Source organism: Symphalangus syndactylus, chromosome 6, assembly GCF_028878055.3.
Source record: "Symphalangus syndactylus isolate Jambi chromosome 6, NHGRI_mSymSyn1-v2.1_pri, whole genome shotgun sequence".
Taxonomy (NCBI): Eukaryota; Metazoa; Chordata; class Mammalia; order Primates; family Hylobatidae; genus Symphalangus; species Symphalangus syndactylus.
In genome coordinates this window covers 52,216,671-52,235,350 of record NC_072428.2, presented here as the reverse complement: position 1 = coordinate 52,235,350, position 18,680 = coordinate 52,216,671, and the positions used below count along the sequence as shown (strand labels likewise).

General features: G+C 43.8%; 1 protein-coding gene and 1 non-coding gene across 9 annotated transcripts in view; one reads left to right on the top strand and one right to left on the bottom strand.

The window, feature by feature from the left end:
- Positions 1 to 18,680, bottom strand: part of NUP98 (nucleoporin 98 and 96 precursor) — a 128,357-nt gene extending 109,677 nt beyond the window's left edge. For 5 of the 8 annotated variants that reach the window (XM_063641251.1, XM_063641256.1, XM_063641252.1 and 2 more), the window contains exons 1-2: positions 3,710 to 3,813; positions 46 to 147 (exon numbers count right to left, since the gene is read on the bottom strand). In XM_063641251.1, coding sequence (XP_063497321.1) covers positions 46 to 147; positions 3,710 to 3,785 — 178 coding nt within the window. In that variant the 5' untranslated portion in view covers positions 3,786 to 3,813. Of the gene's footprint in view, positions 1 to 45; positions 148 to 3,709; positions 3,814 to 5,396; positions 5,478 to 7,233; positions 7,350 to 18,315 lie in introns of those variants that run through there. The other 3 variants (XM_063641254.1, XM_063641257.1, XM_063641258.1) reach the window with 1 other exon arrangement.
- Positions 2,886 to 2,944, top strand: LOC129485549 (U7 small nuclear RNA). Its single transcript, XR_008658691.1, has one exon. It is a non-coding gene; the product is annotated as a U7 small nuclear RNA (small nuclear RNA).

Genomic DNA, 18,680 nt, shown 5'->3' with positions numbered 1-18,680 from the left:
TACTAGCTACAAACAAACCAGTTATATCACAAATAAAGCCCCTACCTGGTTTAGCCTGTGAATTTCCAAACAGGCCTCCAGTATTGTTGCTAGAACCAAATGCAGATGTTCCAAATGCCCCTCCACTAGTAGTGCCAAAGCCAGTGTCTGAAAAAGCAAAATCCAGAGTAAATTAGAATTTAGAATAAAATCTAGATAAGATGACCAAATGAAAAGGCATTTTAATATTTCTTAAAATTCTGCATTTGAGGCTGGGCGTGGTGGCTCATGCCTGTAATCCCAGCACTTTGGGAGGCCGAGGTGGGCGGATCACCTGAGGTCGGGAGTTCAAGACCAGCCTGACCAACATGGAGAAACCCCGTTTCTACTAAACATACAAAATTAGCCAGGCGTGGTGACACACGCCTATAATCCCAGCTACTAGGGAGGCTGAGACAGGAGAATCGCTTGAACCTGGGAGGCGGAGGTTTCGGTGAGCTGGCATTGTGCCATTGCACTCCAGCCTGGGCAACAAGTGTGAAACGCCCTCTCAAAAAAAAAATAAAATAAAAAAATTCTGCATTTGAACTACTAGTCTAATTGAAAACATTTTTTCAAAATCCCATCAGAGTATGAATTACAGAGTAAAAACCAAGCCACAGACATTTTATTCATTGTCCCCAGAGGAAGTATGAATATTTGAAGTCAAAAAGAGTGACTTTTCAATAAAAGTTACAGATGTTCGGCCGGGCGTGGTGGCTCACACCTGTAATCCTAGCACTTTGGGAGGCCAAGGTGGGCAGATCACGAGGTCAGGAGATGGAGACCATCTTGGCTAACACGGTGAAACCCCATCTCTACTAAAAATACAAAAAAATTAGCTGGGCTTGGCCGGGCGCGGTGGCTCACGCTTGTAATCCCAGCACTTTGGGAGGCCGAGGCGAGCGGATCACGAGGTCAGGAGATCGAGACCACAGTGAAACCCCGTCTCTACTAAAAATACAAAAAATTAGCTGGGCGTGGTGGCGGGCGCCTGTAGTCCCAGCTACTCGGAGAGGCTGAGGCAGGAGAATGGCGTGAACCCCAGAGGCGGAGCTTGCAGTGAGCCGAGATTGCGCCACTGCACTCCAGCCTGGGCGACAGAGCGAGACTCCGTCTCAAAAAAAAAAAAAAAAAAAAAAAAAAAATTAGCCGGGCGTGGTGGCAGACGCCTATATTCCCAGCTACTCAAGAGGCTGAGGCAGGAGAATGGCGTGAACCCGGGAGGCAGAGCTTGCAGTGAGCCAAGATCACGCCACTGCACTCCAGCCTGGGTGACAGAGCGAGACTGTCTCAAAAAAAAAAAAAAAAAAAAAAAAAAAGAGTTACAGATGTTCATAGGTTAAAAAAAAAAAGTGCTGGCCGGGCGTGGTGGCTCACACCTGTAATCCCAGCACTTTGGGAGGCCGAGGCGGACGAATCATTTGAGGTCAGGAGTTCAAGACCAGCCTGACCAACATGGTGAAATCCCGCCTCTACTAAAAATTCAAAAAAGTGACACTCCACAGTCACTGAGATAAATGGTCTTTCATTAGGGGAACACATCAGAACAACCTGGGAAGCTTTTTCAAAATATACACGTTCAGGTTTCAACTCCAGAGATTCTAATTCTATAGTTTTTGATGAGAGATATATATTTTGAATAAAAACTTCCAAAGGTGACTGTGATGGGCACTTTTAGTTAAAAACCACAGACATGGATGTAGAATTATTTAAAAAGGAGATCAGGAGCCACTTAAGAAAACGTCCTTGCCAGGCGCGGTGGCTCACGCCTGTAACCCCAGCACTTTAGGGGGCCAAGGCGAGCAGATCACAAGATCAGGAGATCGAGACCATCCTGGCTAACATGGTGAAACCCCATCTTTACTTAAAATACAAAAAAAAAAAAAAAAAAAATTAGCCGGGCCTGGTGGCGGGCGCCTGTAGTCCCAGCTACTGGGGAGGCTGAGGCAGGAGAATTACTTGAACCCAGGAGGCGGAAGTTGCAGTGAGCCAAGATCGTGCCACTGCACTCCATCCTGGGTGACAGAGCCAGACTCCACCTCAAAAAAAAAAAATAAAAATAAAAACTTCCTCTATTATTAATTTTATTAGGTATGATAGAGGCTTGTTAGTTATGCTTCTTAAAGAATCCTTAGCCCAGTGCCGTGGCTTATGCTTGTAATCTCCTCGCTTTGGCAGGCTTAGGCGAGAGAACTGCTTGAGCTCAGGAGATGGAGACCAGCCTGGGCAACATGGCGAGATCTCACCTCTACAAAAAATTTTAAACATGAGCCAGGAGGCCAGGTGCAGTGGCTCACACCTGTATCCCAGCACTTTGGGAGGCCGAGGCGAGCAGATTGCTTGAGGTCAGGAGTTTGAGACCACCCTGGCCAACATGGTGAAACCCTATCTCTACTAAAAATATAAAAATTCGCCGGGCATCGTGCCGTGCACCTGTCATCCCAGCTACAAGGGAGGCTGAGGCAGGAGAACTGCTTGAACCCAGGAGGCGGAAGTTACAGTGAGCTGAGAAAAATAAGCCAGGCATGGTGGTGTGCAACTGTGGTCCCGGCTACTTAGGAGGCTGAGGTATGAGGATTGCTTGGGTCTGGGAGGTTGAGGCTGTAGTGAACCATGATAGTGCCAATGCACTCCAGCCTCAGTGACAGTGTAGGATCCTATCTCAGAAAAAAAAAAAAAATTTCATCAATTAGAGAAAAGTTTCTGGGATTTAATTTATTCTGTTAAGATGCCCTCCTTCCCCCCTGGAAAGAAAGAGATAAAAACAAGACTGGGAAAATACTGATTGTTAAAGTTGGGATATAAGTACATGAGAGTTCATTATACCATTCTTTCCAGCCTTGGATGAGTATAAACATTTTTAACAGTGTCACAGCTCTTTTAGAATTTGTCTAGCAGAGTTTCTGGTTTTTACAGGGAAAAAAATTTTTCCCAGTAGCCAAGATGGTCTCGATCTCCTGACCTCGTGGATCCACCCACCTCGGCCTCCCAAAGTGCTAGGATTACAGGCGTGAGCCACCACGCCCGGCCGAACATCTGTAACTTTTATTGAAAATATTGAAAAGTCACTCCTTTTCACTTCAAATTTTCATACTTCCCCTGGGGACAATGAATAAAATGTCTGCTGGGGGAGGTGGGGGAGGCTTGGCTTTCTGGTAAAAAAAAAAAAAAAACCTCCAAAAAACTTTTTAACAAAAAGTTTAAATGTAAATACGGATTGCTTCAGGCAATTAGTCATATATGATATTGGGTAGGAAGGGAGGTAGATCTCCAGAGGGTTGATGGGGATTAGACACTTCCACATTTTAACATTTCTGTGACACCTGAATATTACATTATGTTCACAGGGTAAATTCCAGGGCAGTTATTTCATAACTGCATTTTAGACTTCAACATTAAGAGAATTATTTTCTGGTCTGAAAATTAGTAACAAATTATAACTTTCTGTCAACCAAAATAATACAAATATTTTAAGTATCCTCTACTGACAATCAGAAGGCCATGAAAACTTAGAATTTATTTCTACTTTCTTAAAAACTGTTAGAGTCTTATCCAATATTTTTTTAAGACGACTTTATTATAAATATGAATGTACAAATAAGATTCCCACCTAAAGCTTATCAGAGTGGATTTGTTCTTAGTAAGAAGAGATTAAGGTTCCCCCCTTTTGTCCTTTTTAAAAACTTACTCTGTCCAAATGTTGAAGTTGTGCCAAAGCCACCTGTGCCACCCCCAAAGGGTGTTCCAAATGATTTGTTAAACATCTTCAAAATGAGTCTTTGTTTCAGAAAGCTGGGAAGAAGAAAACTTTATCACTCTCTTAAAGACCACAAAATGGAATATAATTGTTTTAGAAAATCTATCATTCCACAAAGTTAGGCCTATTCAAACTACAGTATATACTTTCATTCAAAATCCTGAAACTGTATGATAAAATAAACCTTGTAAAATGATCTTTAATCTACAATGTTCCCGAACTGAACAGTAAGGTTAAACTTCATAATGTGAGGTTAAACTTCAGATCCCAACATTAACCATCCATTTAAAACAATGTTTTCAACCTTTTTTTTTTTTTTTTTTACCTAAGTCCCCTTTTTAACCAATAAATATTTCAGGTCTACAAGGCAAGATGTTTATATGATCCACGTAGGAGGTTATGAATCACACCAATCAAAAATTATAACCACAGTCTGCTATCCCAACCACCTAAAAAGCTAACATTTTTGTCAGGTTTTCTTTTTGTTTTTTTTTTTTTTTTTTTGAGACAGAAGGAAGTGCAGTGGCTCACTGCAACCTCCTCCTCCTGGGTTCAAGTTATTCTCCTGCCTCAGTCTCAGAGTACCTGGGATTACAAGCGTGTGTCACCATGCCTGTCTAATTATTTGTATTTTTAGTAGAGACAGGGTTTCACCATGTTGGCCAGGCTGGTCTTAAACTCCTGATCAAGTGATCCACCCACCTGGGCCTCCTAAAGTGCTGGGATTACAGGCGCAAGCCACGGCACCTGGCCAAGGCTTTATTTTCCATAGTTTGCATTATAAAGTTTCTTTCTCCCCTACCTTCGAGGGATATAAAACATGGTAATAGTAAATGTTTTTCAAATTATGCATGCCCCGCCTTCTATCTCTAAATCCCAGAGATTCTGGTGCCCTGACATTCTCTTTGAGATTACGTTTTAAGACTATTCCCTATGGTCCCCTACTTATCTACCTTCTACTTCTAAGATTACAGAAAACCTTTGATGAAAATCCCTCGCCTCTGGCCAGGCACAGTGGGCTCACACCTCTAATCCCGGCAGCTTGGGAGGCTGAAGTGGGCTGATTGCTTGAGCCCAGGAGTTCGAGACTAGCCTGGGCAAGATGGTGAAACCTTGTCTCTACAAAAAATCAAAGTTGGACTGGTGTGGTGACACGGGACTGTAGTCCCAGCTACTCGGTTGGCTGAGGTGGGAGGAGTGCTTAAGCCCAGGAGGTGGAGGTTGCTATGAGCCATTATCATGCCACTTCCCTCCAGCAAAGGTGACAGGGTGAGACCCTGTCTCAAAAACAAACAAAAAAACCCTCACCTTGGCTGGGCACAGTGGCTCATGCCTGTAATCCCAGCACTTTGGGAGGCCAAGGTGGGTGGATCACCTGAGCTCAGGACTTCGAGACCAGCCTGGCCAACATGGTGAAACCCGGTCTCTACTAATAATACAAAAATTAGCCAGGCGTGGTGGTGCATGCCTGTAATCTCAGCTACTTGGGAGGCTAAGGCAGGAGAACTGCTTGAACCTGGGAGGCAGAGGTTGCAGTGAGCTGAGATCACACCATTGTACTCCAGCATGGGTGACAAGAACAAAACTCTGTCTCAAAAACAAAAACAAAAACCCTCACCTCATATAAATTATTTCACTCCTGTATCCAAACTATGCACGTGGCCATTTAAGGAACTGGACCAAACTGTTCCAAGAACGCCTACAAAGAAACGTTTGGTTACCCCGTCTGAATAAAAATAGCTGTATAGTTTACTCAAAAGAGCTTTCCCCTCCACAAATTTTCCTTAAATTTAGATGCCTGCTACCTCTTATCTGCTAGCAGACAATAAATTAATAAGTAAAGTACTTTCAGTATAAAAACTCTGAAAACAGTCAATCATGCTCATCTGGATTTTGTGACAGGTATGATGATTTTTCTATTATAGCCACTCAACGTATGTAAAGAGTAGTCTTTTCTTCTAGGAAACTCAGGCCGTGTTCGTATAATAGAATTAAATATTGCATTTTGTGGTCTTCCCCAAATTCTAGTGTCCCACTAACACTTCTAGTCATTCTAATACCCAAACATTTTGTGCAACATTGAAAAAGATAAGGCTGTCCCTTAAATAAATGCTTTACAGAAATATTCTCTCTCCTGAAATTTCCTAGGAAAAAAAAATTAATTACTTAGTTCTTTATCTCAATATCCAAAAACTGAGTAACTCCTTTGATTAAACAAAGCTCACTAAAACCAGTGGTTCTAGAGGGCCACATCAGAATTAGGTGGCAAGCTTTTCAAAATACAAACTCCGGCCGGTTACAGTGGCTCACGTCTGTAGATCCCAATGCTTTGGGAAGGTGAGGCAGGATGATCTGCTTAAAGCCAGACCAGCTTGGACAACACAGCAAGACTCTGTCTCTACTTAAAAAAAAAAAAAAAAAACCGAGGCATGGTGGTGCACACCTATATGTAGCTCCAGCTACTAGTGAGGCTGAAGCTAGAGAATCACTTTAGCCCAGGAGTTCAGGCCTGCAGCAAGCTACAATGGTGCCACTGCACTCCAGCAAGCAAGCAAACAAACAAAAATACAAACCCCCAGGCTCCATTCTACAAATATTGAAGCAAAATGTCTAGGGCTGGGGTATAGACATTTGCATTCAGAAAAAGTTCAAGTTACTCTAAAGCACACCCTTGGCCGGGCACGGTGGCTCACGTCTGTAATTCCAACACTTTGGGAGGCAGAGGCGGGCGGATCACCTGAGGCCAGGAGTTTGAGACCAGCCTGGCCAACATGGTGAAACCCCGTCTCTACTAAAAATACAAAAATTAGCTGGGCGTGGTGGCAGGCACCTGGAGTCGCAGCTACTCAGGAGGCAGAGACAGGAGAATTGCTTGAACCCCAGAGGTGGAGCTTGCAGTGAGCTGAGATCATGCCACTGCACTCCAGCCTGGGCGACAGAGCGAGACTCCGTCTTGAAAAATATAAATGAATAAAAAAAAAAAAAAAAAATACGGTTATGGCAAAACAAAAAACAACCAAATAAAACCAACGGATTTTTGGCTTCTCATGAAAAACTTGATAATTAATCAAACTATGACTGTAATCACTTCATGGCAATGACAGGCTGGAGCTTAGTAGCAATTCCCTGTATCTACCTCTCTTCTGTGAGAGCATGCACTCTCCAAAGTGCCACAATACCCACCCAATATCACTCATTTACATCAACTGCCTGGTTCCTGTGGGTTTTCAGTTTGTGACTACTGACATAATCAGAGAAAGAACATGTAACATTTTACTTCCTCTATTAACAATAACAAGGCTGGACGCAGTGGCTCATGCCTGTAATCCCAGCACTTTGGGAGGCCAAGGTGGGCAGATCACTTAAGTTCAAGAGTTTGAGACCAGCTTGGGCAACATGGCAAAACCCAGCCTGTACTAAAAATACACAAATCAGCTGATAGCGGTGATACACACCTGTGATCCCAGCTACTCAGGTGGCTGAGGCAGGAGAATCACTTGAACTCAGGAAGCAGAGGTTGCAGTTAGTTGAGATCATGCCACTGCACTCCAGTCTGGGCGACACAGTGAGACTGTCTCAACAAACAAACAACAAAAGATCTAGATAATACAGATATTTGCATTAACTATTTTCCATTCCATTTGGATTTTACTCCAAAAATGTAGTAAAATCCACTAAAAAAAGTAATCCTAGAGACAGAAATAAACCCATTAAAGTTTAAAGGCATATCACACTTGAGCCTTTATCCTTTCAAATATGTTAAACTGGCCCAAGCTGAACCCAGCCCCCCCAAGAAGAAATACAAGATAACATCTGAGTTCTTACTATGTCCCAGGCACTGTTGTAATGTTGTTTATGAATTATCTCAGGTAAACCTCCCAAGAACCCAGTGATGTAGGTATTTTTATCTCTATTTTACAAGGAAGAAATTAAGGCACAAGAGTCTATTTGCCCAAGACAAAGCTATTGTTGACCTCACCCACCAATGCTTCTAGAGTCTAGAGCCTAGAGCTCCTAGAGAAAGAACACTGCCAATTAAAGGGAAATGAGCTTGCATTCACTATAAATGGGGAACCTACAAAACCAACAATTGGTACTACAGATCCAGCACTATCAGGGAAAGACACTTCTCTGGCAAATATGGGAGTTCTAGTCACCAGAAATAATCTCTTTTATGGAGTAAGGATAAATTATAAGGTATACCCATGGCAAAGATGAAATTTACAACAACGATTAATCTTTCTCCTTTTTTTCTTCATATAATAGAATTACAGAAAGCTGGGAAGCTTCATGAACGGACTTACTTATACCCACTGCAGGTTTTTCTTTTTGGTATATTTAAAAAGAAAAAAGAAAAATGAAATAGTGTTATATAGAAAAGAGAACTTTAACTTTACCCTTAATTTTACTCTGTCCTCTACGCTCAAAAATCTCTTAATTCAGATTCTCAGATACAAGAAGTAGCCTTATAATACACACCAGTAGTCCAATCAATGGACAGACATATATTCTGACACTGTCCAAACTGAAGTTCTATACATTGATACACTGTTTTACATATCTAACTTTTGTGATCTCTGTGAACTCTGGGTACAATGACAAAATTTAGTTTTCTACCCAGAAAAGTGATGTATATCCTGAAATGTGGTCAAAACGTTTACAACTCCAGGCAACTGTCAACTTTAAGACTATCTGAAAGACTATGCAAGCTTCCCAAGACATTTCCAATTTGCTGCTAACTCCAGACACAAATGGGAAGTAGTTTTTCCTTTCCACTTCATTAAGCTCCTTTGTATCAAAGCCAGCAAAGAGCATAAAACAATAAATATTTGTTAGATGAATGGACTAGTATAGTACTTCCCACTTTACAAAGCATTTTTTCATACATCCTCTCATTTAATCTTCACAAAAATACTAGAAGACGCAGGGATGATCACACACAGTTAAACTGAGTGAAAATTTTTGCCCTAGATAAGAAAAGAGGGCTGGGAAAGGAGGCTGGGTGGAATTCCAGGAAGAAGAGATTAATTAGCCAAGTATAACCTAATAACATATCCCAACAAAACTATCTGGAACCTTCTGTTTTACAGTATCCTCCCTAGGATAGATCTTTGATCAAGCCATTCCCTTGGTTAGAACATCATATCCTCTCTAAGGCCGGGCACAGTGGCTCAACGTCTGCAATCCCAGCACTTTGGGAGGCTGAGGTGGGAGGATCACTGGAGGTCAGTAGTTTGAGACCAGCCTGGCCAATATGGTGAAACCCTGTCTCTACTAAAAATACAAACATTAGCCAGAAGTGGTGGCGCACACCTGTAATCCCAGCTACTCGAGAGACTGAGGCAGGAGAGTTGCTTGAACCTAGGAGGCGGAGGTTGCAGTGAGCCAAGATCATGCCACTGCATTCTAGCCTGGGTAACAGAGCAAGATGCTGTCTCAAACAAACAAAAAAAGAACATCATACCCTCTCTAAAAATCATATCTCCTTTTCTTCCTAAAAATTGTTGCTCAAGCCTCACCTGCTTTCACAAGACTGCTGCACACTCTTAAACTCTTTATTAGTATAAAAATACTTTAAAGGCCAGACACGGTGGCTCATGTCTGTAATCCCAGCACTCTGGGAGGCTCAGACGGGCAGATCACGAGGTCAAGAGATCGAGACCATCCTGGCCAACATGGTGAAACCCCATCTCTACCGAAAATACAAAAATTAGCTGGGCATGGTGGTGTGTGCCTCTAGTCCCAGCTACTTGGGAGGCTGAGGCAGGAGAATCACTTGAATCCGGGAGGAGGAGGTTGCAGTGAGCCGAGATCGGGCCACTGCACTCCAGCCTGGCGAAAGAGCCAGACTCCGTCTCAAAAAAATAAAACAGTTTACTTCCCCTCCTCATTTCCAACCCCAATTACGTAAACTAGTATCTCTCAGCTGCTTTTAGTTATGCAATATATTTGTTATTATACCTGCCACCTGAGTGTTTTACCTGTTTGCTGCTCTGGGTAAAAAAAAAGACTTTGCTCACTGGGTGTAAATTAATTTTAAATAGTCCATAGCATCTTACATAGCTCCTTCCTAACAGCACTGAGCAGCATTTTTTCATCCCCTTAACATAACCCTAATCATTTTAGACGGAAGAGTATATTAGCTTTGGTGTGAGACATCTGTGTTTAAAACTCTCTGTCACTCGGCTAGGCGCGGTGACTCACACCTGTAATCCCAGCACTTTGGGTGGCCAAGGCTGGTGGATCACCTGAGCTCAGGAGTTCAAGCCCAGCCTGGCCAACATGGTGAAACTCCCTCTACTAACAATACAAAAATTAGCCTACAAACCTGTAATCCCAGCTACTCAGGAGGCTGAGGCAGGAGAATTGCTTGAACCTGGGAGATGGAGGTTGCTGTGGGCCCAGATCGCGCCACTGCACTACAGCCTGGGTGACAAGAGTGAAACTCTGTCTCCAAAAATAAATAAATAAATAAAATTCTAAAATGAAAGAATATATACCTACTAAGAATCACTGTATAAGGCTGGGCACGGTGGCTCACGCATGTAATCTCACCACTTTGGGAGGCCGAAAGTGGGCGGATCACCTGAGGTCAGGAGTTCAAGACCAGCCTGAGGGGCATGGAGAAACCCTGTCTCTACTAAAAATACATAATTAGCCAGTTGTCGTGGCGCATGCCTGTCATCCCAGCTACTTGGGAAGCTGAGGCAGGAGAATTGCTTGAACCCAGGAGGCAGAGATTGCAGTGAGCCGAGATCGTGCCACTGCACTCCAGCCTGGGTAACAAGAGCGAAACTCCAACTCAAAAAAACTTGTTAATTACCATCGTTGTGACTCTTAAAATCTAAAGTTAATTCAAAATAAAAAGTTAAAAAAGTAAAAAATTCCTCTGCCACTAGCTACTGTAAGTCATAATATTCAATCTCTCAGACCTCAATTTCTACATCTGAACAATAGGGATTGTACAGCCTACACCAAAAGACTGGTAGGAGGACAAAGTTGCCTCAAACTAGAGCTCCTCAAAAGCAGCATTTTGTTTAGTTTTTCAACAGGTATTTTACAGGTATTTATAATTTAAAAAGTGTAATAAATGTCCCCTCACTCTAAACTTTGGTTCGATGGCTAGCTAGAATGCCGTAATTTCTTATTTCTCAATGCTTAAGTGTCATCCACTGATCACTTAGCACAAACATAAAGCACCATGCAAACAAAAACAAATCCCATCCCTGCACAAACACAATATATTGAGATTACTATGATCACTCAACCTCTTCCATCTATCTCACATCTCTATCTTTACTCCCAACTATCCATCTTTTTAATTTACAAATTCATTTACCTATTTCTTTTTTTTTTTTTTTTTTGGTTTTTGTTTTGAGACAAGGTCTCACTCTGTTGCCCAGGCTGGAATACAGTAGCATGATCATGGCTCACTGCAGCCTGGACTTCCTGGGTTCAAGTGATCCTCCCACTTTAGCCTCCCAAGTAGCTGAGACCACAGGCATGTGCCACTATGTTGCCCAGGCTGGTCTCTAACTCTTGGACTCAAGCCGTCTTCCTGCTTTGGCCTCCTAAAGTGCAGGGATTATAGGTGAGCCCCTGTGCCAGGCCCATTTACTTTTTTTTTTTTTTTTTGAGACAGAGTCTTGCTCTGTTGCCAGGCTGGAGTGCACTGCAACCTCTGCCTCCTGGGTTCAAGCAATTTCCCTGCCTCAGCCTCCCGAGAAGATGGGACTACAGGCACCCACCACCACACCTGGTTAATTTTTTGTAGTTTAGTAGAGATGAGGTTTCACCATGTTGGCCAGGATGGTCTCGATCTCCTGATCTTGTGATCCGCCCGCCTCAGCCTCCCAAACTGCTAGGATTACAGGCGTGAGCCACGGCACACAGCCCCATTTACCTAGTAAGCTCTGTGTCAAACGAAGTAAAATTAAACAAAGATGTGAAGTGATGAGTGACTGTAACATTTACTGAGGATGAAGTGTTCCCTTCATGAACAGACCAGCCCTAATTCAGGTGCTCAATTCTTCTCCCCTCGACCAATGATTTTCAAATATTTTTTAGCCATGAAACCCGACATATAAAACAGACATAAGCAGAAGCCGCTCTGGCTGAAGTGAAGAGGGAGTAGGTACAGTAGAACCCCCCCAGCTCTGCCCTGTGAAGCAGCTTAGGGCTCTATGAACCAATGTGAAATATTGTTCTAGATTAGTGGTTCTCAAAGTGTGATCCAAAGACCCCTAAAAGTCCCCAACCCTTCTTCCAGGGGTTCGATGAAATCAAAACCATTTTCACAGTAAAACTAAAACACTTTGCCTTTTCTCTTTACTGTTCTGACTTCTGTGCTGAGGTGCAAGATCAATGGTGTGCAAAAATGCTGGAAACTCAGCATGAATCAAAGCAACAACTCCAAATGGTGCTGAACTAACACTCACTGAATTCTTCACTGTCACCCATTTACAATATAAAAAATTCCACTTTCACTTAAAAGGGTCCTTAATGAAGCAGCAAAAATTATTAGTTGTATTATTTCTCAACACTATAGCACAATTATTATTTATTTATTTTTTTTTTTTTCTGAGACAGAGTCTCGCTCTGTCACCCAGGCTGGAGTGCAGTGGTGCCATCTCCGCTCACTGGAAGCTCCGCCTCCCAGGTTCACACCATTCTCCTGCCTCAGCCTCCCGAGCAGCTGGGACTACAGGCGCCCACCACCGCACCCGGCTAATTTTTTGTGGTTTTTTTTTTTAGTAGAGACGGGGTTTCACCGTGTTAGCCAGGATGGTCTCCATCTCCTGACCTCATGATCCACCCGCCTTGGCCTTCCAAAGTGCTGGGATTACAGGCGTGAGCCACCGCGCCCAGCCAGCACAATTATTTTTAATTCGGTGTTGGGAAATACTCAAAAACTTCTGCTTACTGAAATACAAAGGATATCAAGGGGCAAACCACCCGTGATTACTTTTGAAAGCTAAATGTAGTTGTTCTTCTCATGGAACACCATTTTAATTTTCTTTTTTTTTGACACGGAATCTCGCTCAGTTGCCCAGGTTGGAGTGAAGTGGTGCAATCTCGGCTCACTGAAAGCTCTGCCTCCCGGGTTCACGCCATTCTCCTGCCTCAACCTCCCGAGTAAGTGGGATTATAGGTGCCCACCACCACACTTGGCTAATTTTTTTTTGTATTTTTAGTAGAGACAGGTTTTGACCGTGTTAGCCAGGATGGTCTTGATCTCCTGACCTTGTGATCCGCCCCCCTCAGCCTCCCAAAGTGCTGGAATTACAGGCGTGAACCACTGCGCCCAGCCCACCATTTTAATTTCAAAGAATGATTGACAAACTATGGTTATTAAGATTTGGTACTGGCCGGGCATGGTGGCTCACACCTGTAATCCTAGCAGTTTGGGAGGCCGAGGCGGGTGGATCACTTGAGGTCAGGAGTTCAAAACCAGCCTGGCCAACATGGTGAAACCTCGTCTCTACTAAAAATACAAAAAATTCGCCACGCATGGTGGTGGACGCCTGTAATCCCAGCTACTTGGGAAGCGGAGACAGGAGAATCACTGGAACCCAGGAGGCGGAGGTTGCAGTGAGTTGAGATCCCATCATTGTACTCCAGCCTGGGGGAAAGAGCGAGACTTTGTCTCAAAAAAAAAAAAAAAAAAAAAAGAAAGGCCGGGCATGGTGGCTCATGCCTATAATCCCAGCACTTTGGGAGGCCGAGGCAGGCAGATCACAAGGTCAGGTGTTTAAGACCAGCCTGACCAACATGATGAAACCCTGTCTCTACTAAAAATACAAAAATTAGCCAGGTGTGGTGGCACCCACCTGTAATCCCAGCTACTCAGGAGGCTGAGGCAGGAGAATTGCTTGAACCCAGGAGGCGAGGTTATAGTGACTGAGATCACGCCACTGCACTCCAGCCTAGGCGACAGAGTGAGACTACGTCTAAAAAAAAAAAAAAAAAAAAAAAAAAAAAAAAAAATCTGATACAAAAATTAGAATTCTAAAAATATGTATTCACCACTGTCAGGTTGTAAGCTTCTCAATTCTTAAAAAGACTTATCTGATGAGATGGGTAGAAACAGAAACAACTGTATAATTAAATTTGTCAACATTTGGAAGATCTGGGCCAGGCCAATGGGGCTCATGCCTGTAATCCCAGCTCTTTAGGAGGCCAAGACAGGAAGATCACTTGAGGTCAGGAGTTCCAGACCAGCCATGATCAACATGTTGAAACCCCATCTCTACAAAAAACACAAAAGTTAGCCAGGTGTGGTGGTGCACACCTGTAGACCCAACTACTCAGGAGGCTGAGGCATGAGAATCGCCTGAACCCAGAATGCAGAGGTTACAGTGAGCCAAGATTGTGCCACAACACTCCAGCCCGGGTGACAAAGCGACACTCTGTCTCAAAAACAAAAAAACGAACAAACAAAACAACAACAAAAAAGATCTGCATAACTCAATCAATAATTTCAAAATCAACATCCATCATGTTATAAAATCATAAAAGTGTAAAGGTCCATTCAAAGTACAACACAGACCAAGGGTTTTTAATACAACAGAGTACAAAAGTTCAATGACACAGTTTCAGATTCCATACTGTAATGAACCTTTAAAAAGGTTTGAGGCCGGGAGTGGTGGCTCATGTCTGAAATCCCAGCACTTTGGGAGGCCAAGGCGGGTGGATCACTTGAGGCCAGGAGTTCAAACCCAACATGGCAAAACCCCGTCTCTACTAAAAATACAAAAAATTAGCCCAGCGTGGTGATGTGCACCTGTAGTCCCAGCAACTCAGGAGGCTGAGGCAGGAGAATCGCTTGAACCTGGGAGGTGGAGGTTGGCGTAGGGTGAGATAACGCCACTGCACTCCAACTTGGGCGACGGAGCAAGACTCCATCTCAAAAAAAAAAAAAACAAATAAAAAGGTTTGAGTGTGGTGTCAAAGAACAGAATTATCTGAAAAGGCTATTAAAATACTCCTCTCTTTTCCAACTATGTATCTGTATGAGGCTAGATTTTCTTCATATACTTCAACCAAAACAACATAGCATGTGTCAGAATGCAAAGACTGGTACATGTAGAGGTCTTCTTTTTTTTTTTATGATATGGAGTCTTGCTCTGTCACCCAGGATGAAGCACAGTGGTGCAATCTGCGCTTACTGCAACCTCTGCCTCCCAGGTTCAAGCGATTCTCTGCCTCAGCCTCCCAAGTAGCTGGGACTACAGGTGCGTGTCACTGTGCCCAACTAATTTTTGTATTTTTAGTAGATTCAGGGTTTCACCATGTTGGCCAGGCTGGTCTCAAACTCCTAAACTTGTGATCCACCCGCTTCAGCCTCCCAAAGTGCTGGGATTACAGGTGTGAGCCACCATGCCCGGCCAGCTACCGCTATATTTTTAAGAATTTTTCTTTCCTTACTAAAAAAAACTACAAGTATTTCCCATTACACTAAATTAAGTACAAATTCTTCAATGTGGTAATTATGGCTGGGCATGGTGGCTCACGCCTGTAATCCCAGCACTTTGGGAGGCCGAAGCAGGTTCCAGATCAGCCTGGCCAACATGGTGAAACCCTGTCTCTACTAAAAATACAAAATTAGCTGGGCGTGGTGGCATGCACCTGTAATCCAGCTACTTGGGAGGCTGAGGCAAGAGAATTGCTTGAACCCAAGAGGCAGAGGTTGCGGTGAGCCAAGATCACATCATTGCACTCCAGCCTGGGCAACGAGAGCGAAACTCTGTCTCAAAAAAAAATAATAATAATAATACATTTATAATATTTTCAATAAGTAGTAGTCTCAATCAAGGGCAATTCTGACAATTTCTTCAGACATTCCTGATTGTTAACAACCTGCAGAGGACGTGTTAAGGGTATCTAATGGGTAGAGGTAGGAATGTTGCTATAATATCCTACAATATACAAGAGCCCCCACGATAATTATCTGGCCGAAAGTCTCAAAAGTTCGAAAGCTGAGAAACCTTTCTCTAGAGCCATACTGTGCTAAATACTTAGGGTCAATTTCAAACAAAAAGAATGCACCAAGTTCTCAGGAAACGTTTACCTACCTTGCCTCTAACATGTACTGTTTTGTTTTGTTTCTTTTCTTTTTTTTTTTTCTTGAGTGAGCATCTCCCTGTCACCCAGGCTGGAGTGCAGTATTTTCCAAGTTAACTACCACCACATAAATCATATTACGAGAAAATAATATAATTTTTTCAAAGCTGTAAATTTAGTTCCTTAACTACTTGCTCTTAGTTATCCAGGACCTAGTAGACATAAACAAAGTCAGGTACCAGCTGGGCACAGTGACTCATACCTGTAATCCCAGCACTTTGGGAGGCCGAGGTGGGGGATGGCTTGAGCCCAGGAATTCAATACCAGCCTGGGCAACATAGCAAAACCCTGTCTCTACCCAAAAAATACAAAAAAAATTAGCTGGGTATGGTGGTGCACACCGGTGGTCCCAGCTACTTGGGAGGCTGAGGTGGGAGGATTGTTTAAGCCCAGGAGGTAGAGGCTGCTGTGAACCGAGATTGCCCCACTGCACTCTAGCCTGGGTGATAGAGTGAGACCCTATCTCATTAAATAAATAAATAAACAAATAAATGTCAGGTATCAAAGTATCATATAACATATAAACAGCAGGAACCATCTTATCTGGGCCCCATATTTCAGGAGCCTCTGTATTGACTACTGTTAGGTATAACTCCTCCATATTTGTCTATTCCTTCAAGTAAACACACTTACTGAGGGCCTACTATGTGGCAAGCAACTGGACAACAAAGATAAGATGAAAATATTTTACCAGCCTAATAAAAAAACAGCTAAAAATGGTATGTGCTATAAATATAAGTTATCAAATAAGTGTTATGGAAGCCTGCAGAGAAGAGAATGCCAAGAAAAGCTTCCCAGAAGAGGGTGATGCTTGAACTGAGAAAATGTCACGGAAAACATATCCTGTTCACGCTTTACTATTTAGACTACGGTTCCCTTCTGCACTACTAGTTTTGAGTTTATGCTTTGTCATCTACACAAGAGCAAAGTAACACTCTTACTGATGTGAACAGAACCAAGTGTCAACTAATTCAATTTCATCAAATCTGAAGAGTCAAAAATAATAATTTTACCCAAGTATTTCCCAGTACCTGTATCTTGTCCAACCTCTAGTTTTGGTTTTTAAATACCCTAACTTCCTCCACCAGGTAAACATACTGTAATCCAGTTAACTCGAGTTTCTTTTTGAATTTATAAGACCATCACAGGGAATGATCACCGCTCTTTTCTCTCTTTATTCCAGTTAGCTTCTTCTTCCAAAACGGAGTTTTCTTTCCTCACCTTATCCTACTATAATACTTCACTTTGAATTCTGTACCTGAAAGGAGCCATGAGTTCCGAGGTACAACTACTACAACCGGACTCCTGCCTGGCTTTCTATGTCTTGTCAATATTTCCTGCTTTCTATTCCAGCACTGTTATAAATCCCTAACTGATTCTGAGTCCTCATCAGCTGACACAAGTCAAAAAATTCAGATTTAGAAAGGGAAACAATGGCTTGTAGTTTTATCGATTTGTTTCCGATACATAACAACGCTGACATTCTTTAACTATCTTCTAAGTTTAGTTCTCAAGGTCTAGGTTAGGGTACCACTAACGGAGCTTCCACCTTACCCGTGAACAGAGCTGGTAGCAACTAAATGGAAAATGCTGTGAAGACTACATCTACGTCTAGCTACCTAACGTCCATGCCGCTCCGACCTCCTAAAGGGAATTCTTAATAATGGGAGACTGAAATATCCAGGGAGAGTGAGATAGTAGAAAAATTTTTAGACTGTCAAAGATCTGGCATTGGCTAATCCTGCCTGTTACTCCGGGCCTCGGTTTCCCCATCTACAAAACTGATGTAAGGTAGGGGGATTGACTTAATTTCTAAAGTCCTTATGGCTACAGTAATCCAGAAACTTAATCTTTCTCCTCATCTGGCTTTACACTGAACACGTGGGAATATAGAAAAGAACTTTTTGCTCCACCGAACCGACTCCTATTCTCAGATATTATCTTAAAAATCTCACAAACTTCGGACTCACTCTAATCCTCGGGGTGCCCACTTCCCTTATGGAGAAGCCATGGCAAATAAAGCCCAGCACCACATGACGGTCAAGGAAGCGCGGGGCAGACCTTATTCAGGGTCTCAGGGCACTGACCCCGGAAAGGCCAGCCCACCGTGGGGTCTTTACACCACTGAATGAATGAGTACAACCAGACAGATGCCCACTCGCGTGGGCAGCAACTGGAGACCTCCAGGCCTAGACCCCACTGATGTCCATTCTCTCCCAGGGCCTCCAAAGTCGGGCGTCCCGGCCTCCGGTCCCCCGGGACCTGAGCCCCGCCCCTCTCTCAGGCCAGAAGGTGCGCGCCGCGGCGCGAGACTTCGAAGTGGAGAGGCCCTGGGACGCCCCGCGCGTCCGCCCGCCCGGAAGGGAGGAAAAACCTGCCGGTCTCGGCAGCTACAACTCGGGCTCCCGACTTACCGCGGTTCGGTGGGGAAGGGGAAGTGTCAGGAGCCCGGGCCCAGGCCCGTCTGCCACCCGCCGCTCACAGAGCGGCGCGCGGCCCCCACGAAACCGTCGCCGCCGACGCTATCACCACCGCTACCGACCGCCGATTCGGGCGCAGCGCGCAGAGGGCCCGACTGCGTCACACGCCGCCCGGCGTCAGAGGCTCGTTGCGGGAGCTCCGCCCTCGCCATCCGCGAATTGGTGGACGCGGCCGCCACTCTGCGTCGACCCTGTTATTCATTGGGCAATGCGTCTTTTGAAACCGAACGTGAGGGGGGAAGGGGCGAGAGGGAAGAGGAGGGGCACAAGGAGTTCGGGGAGGCACAGGGCAGGAGCGG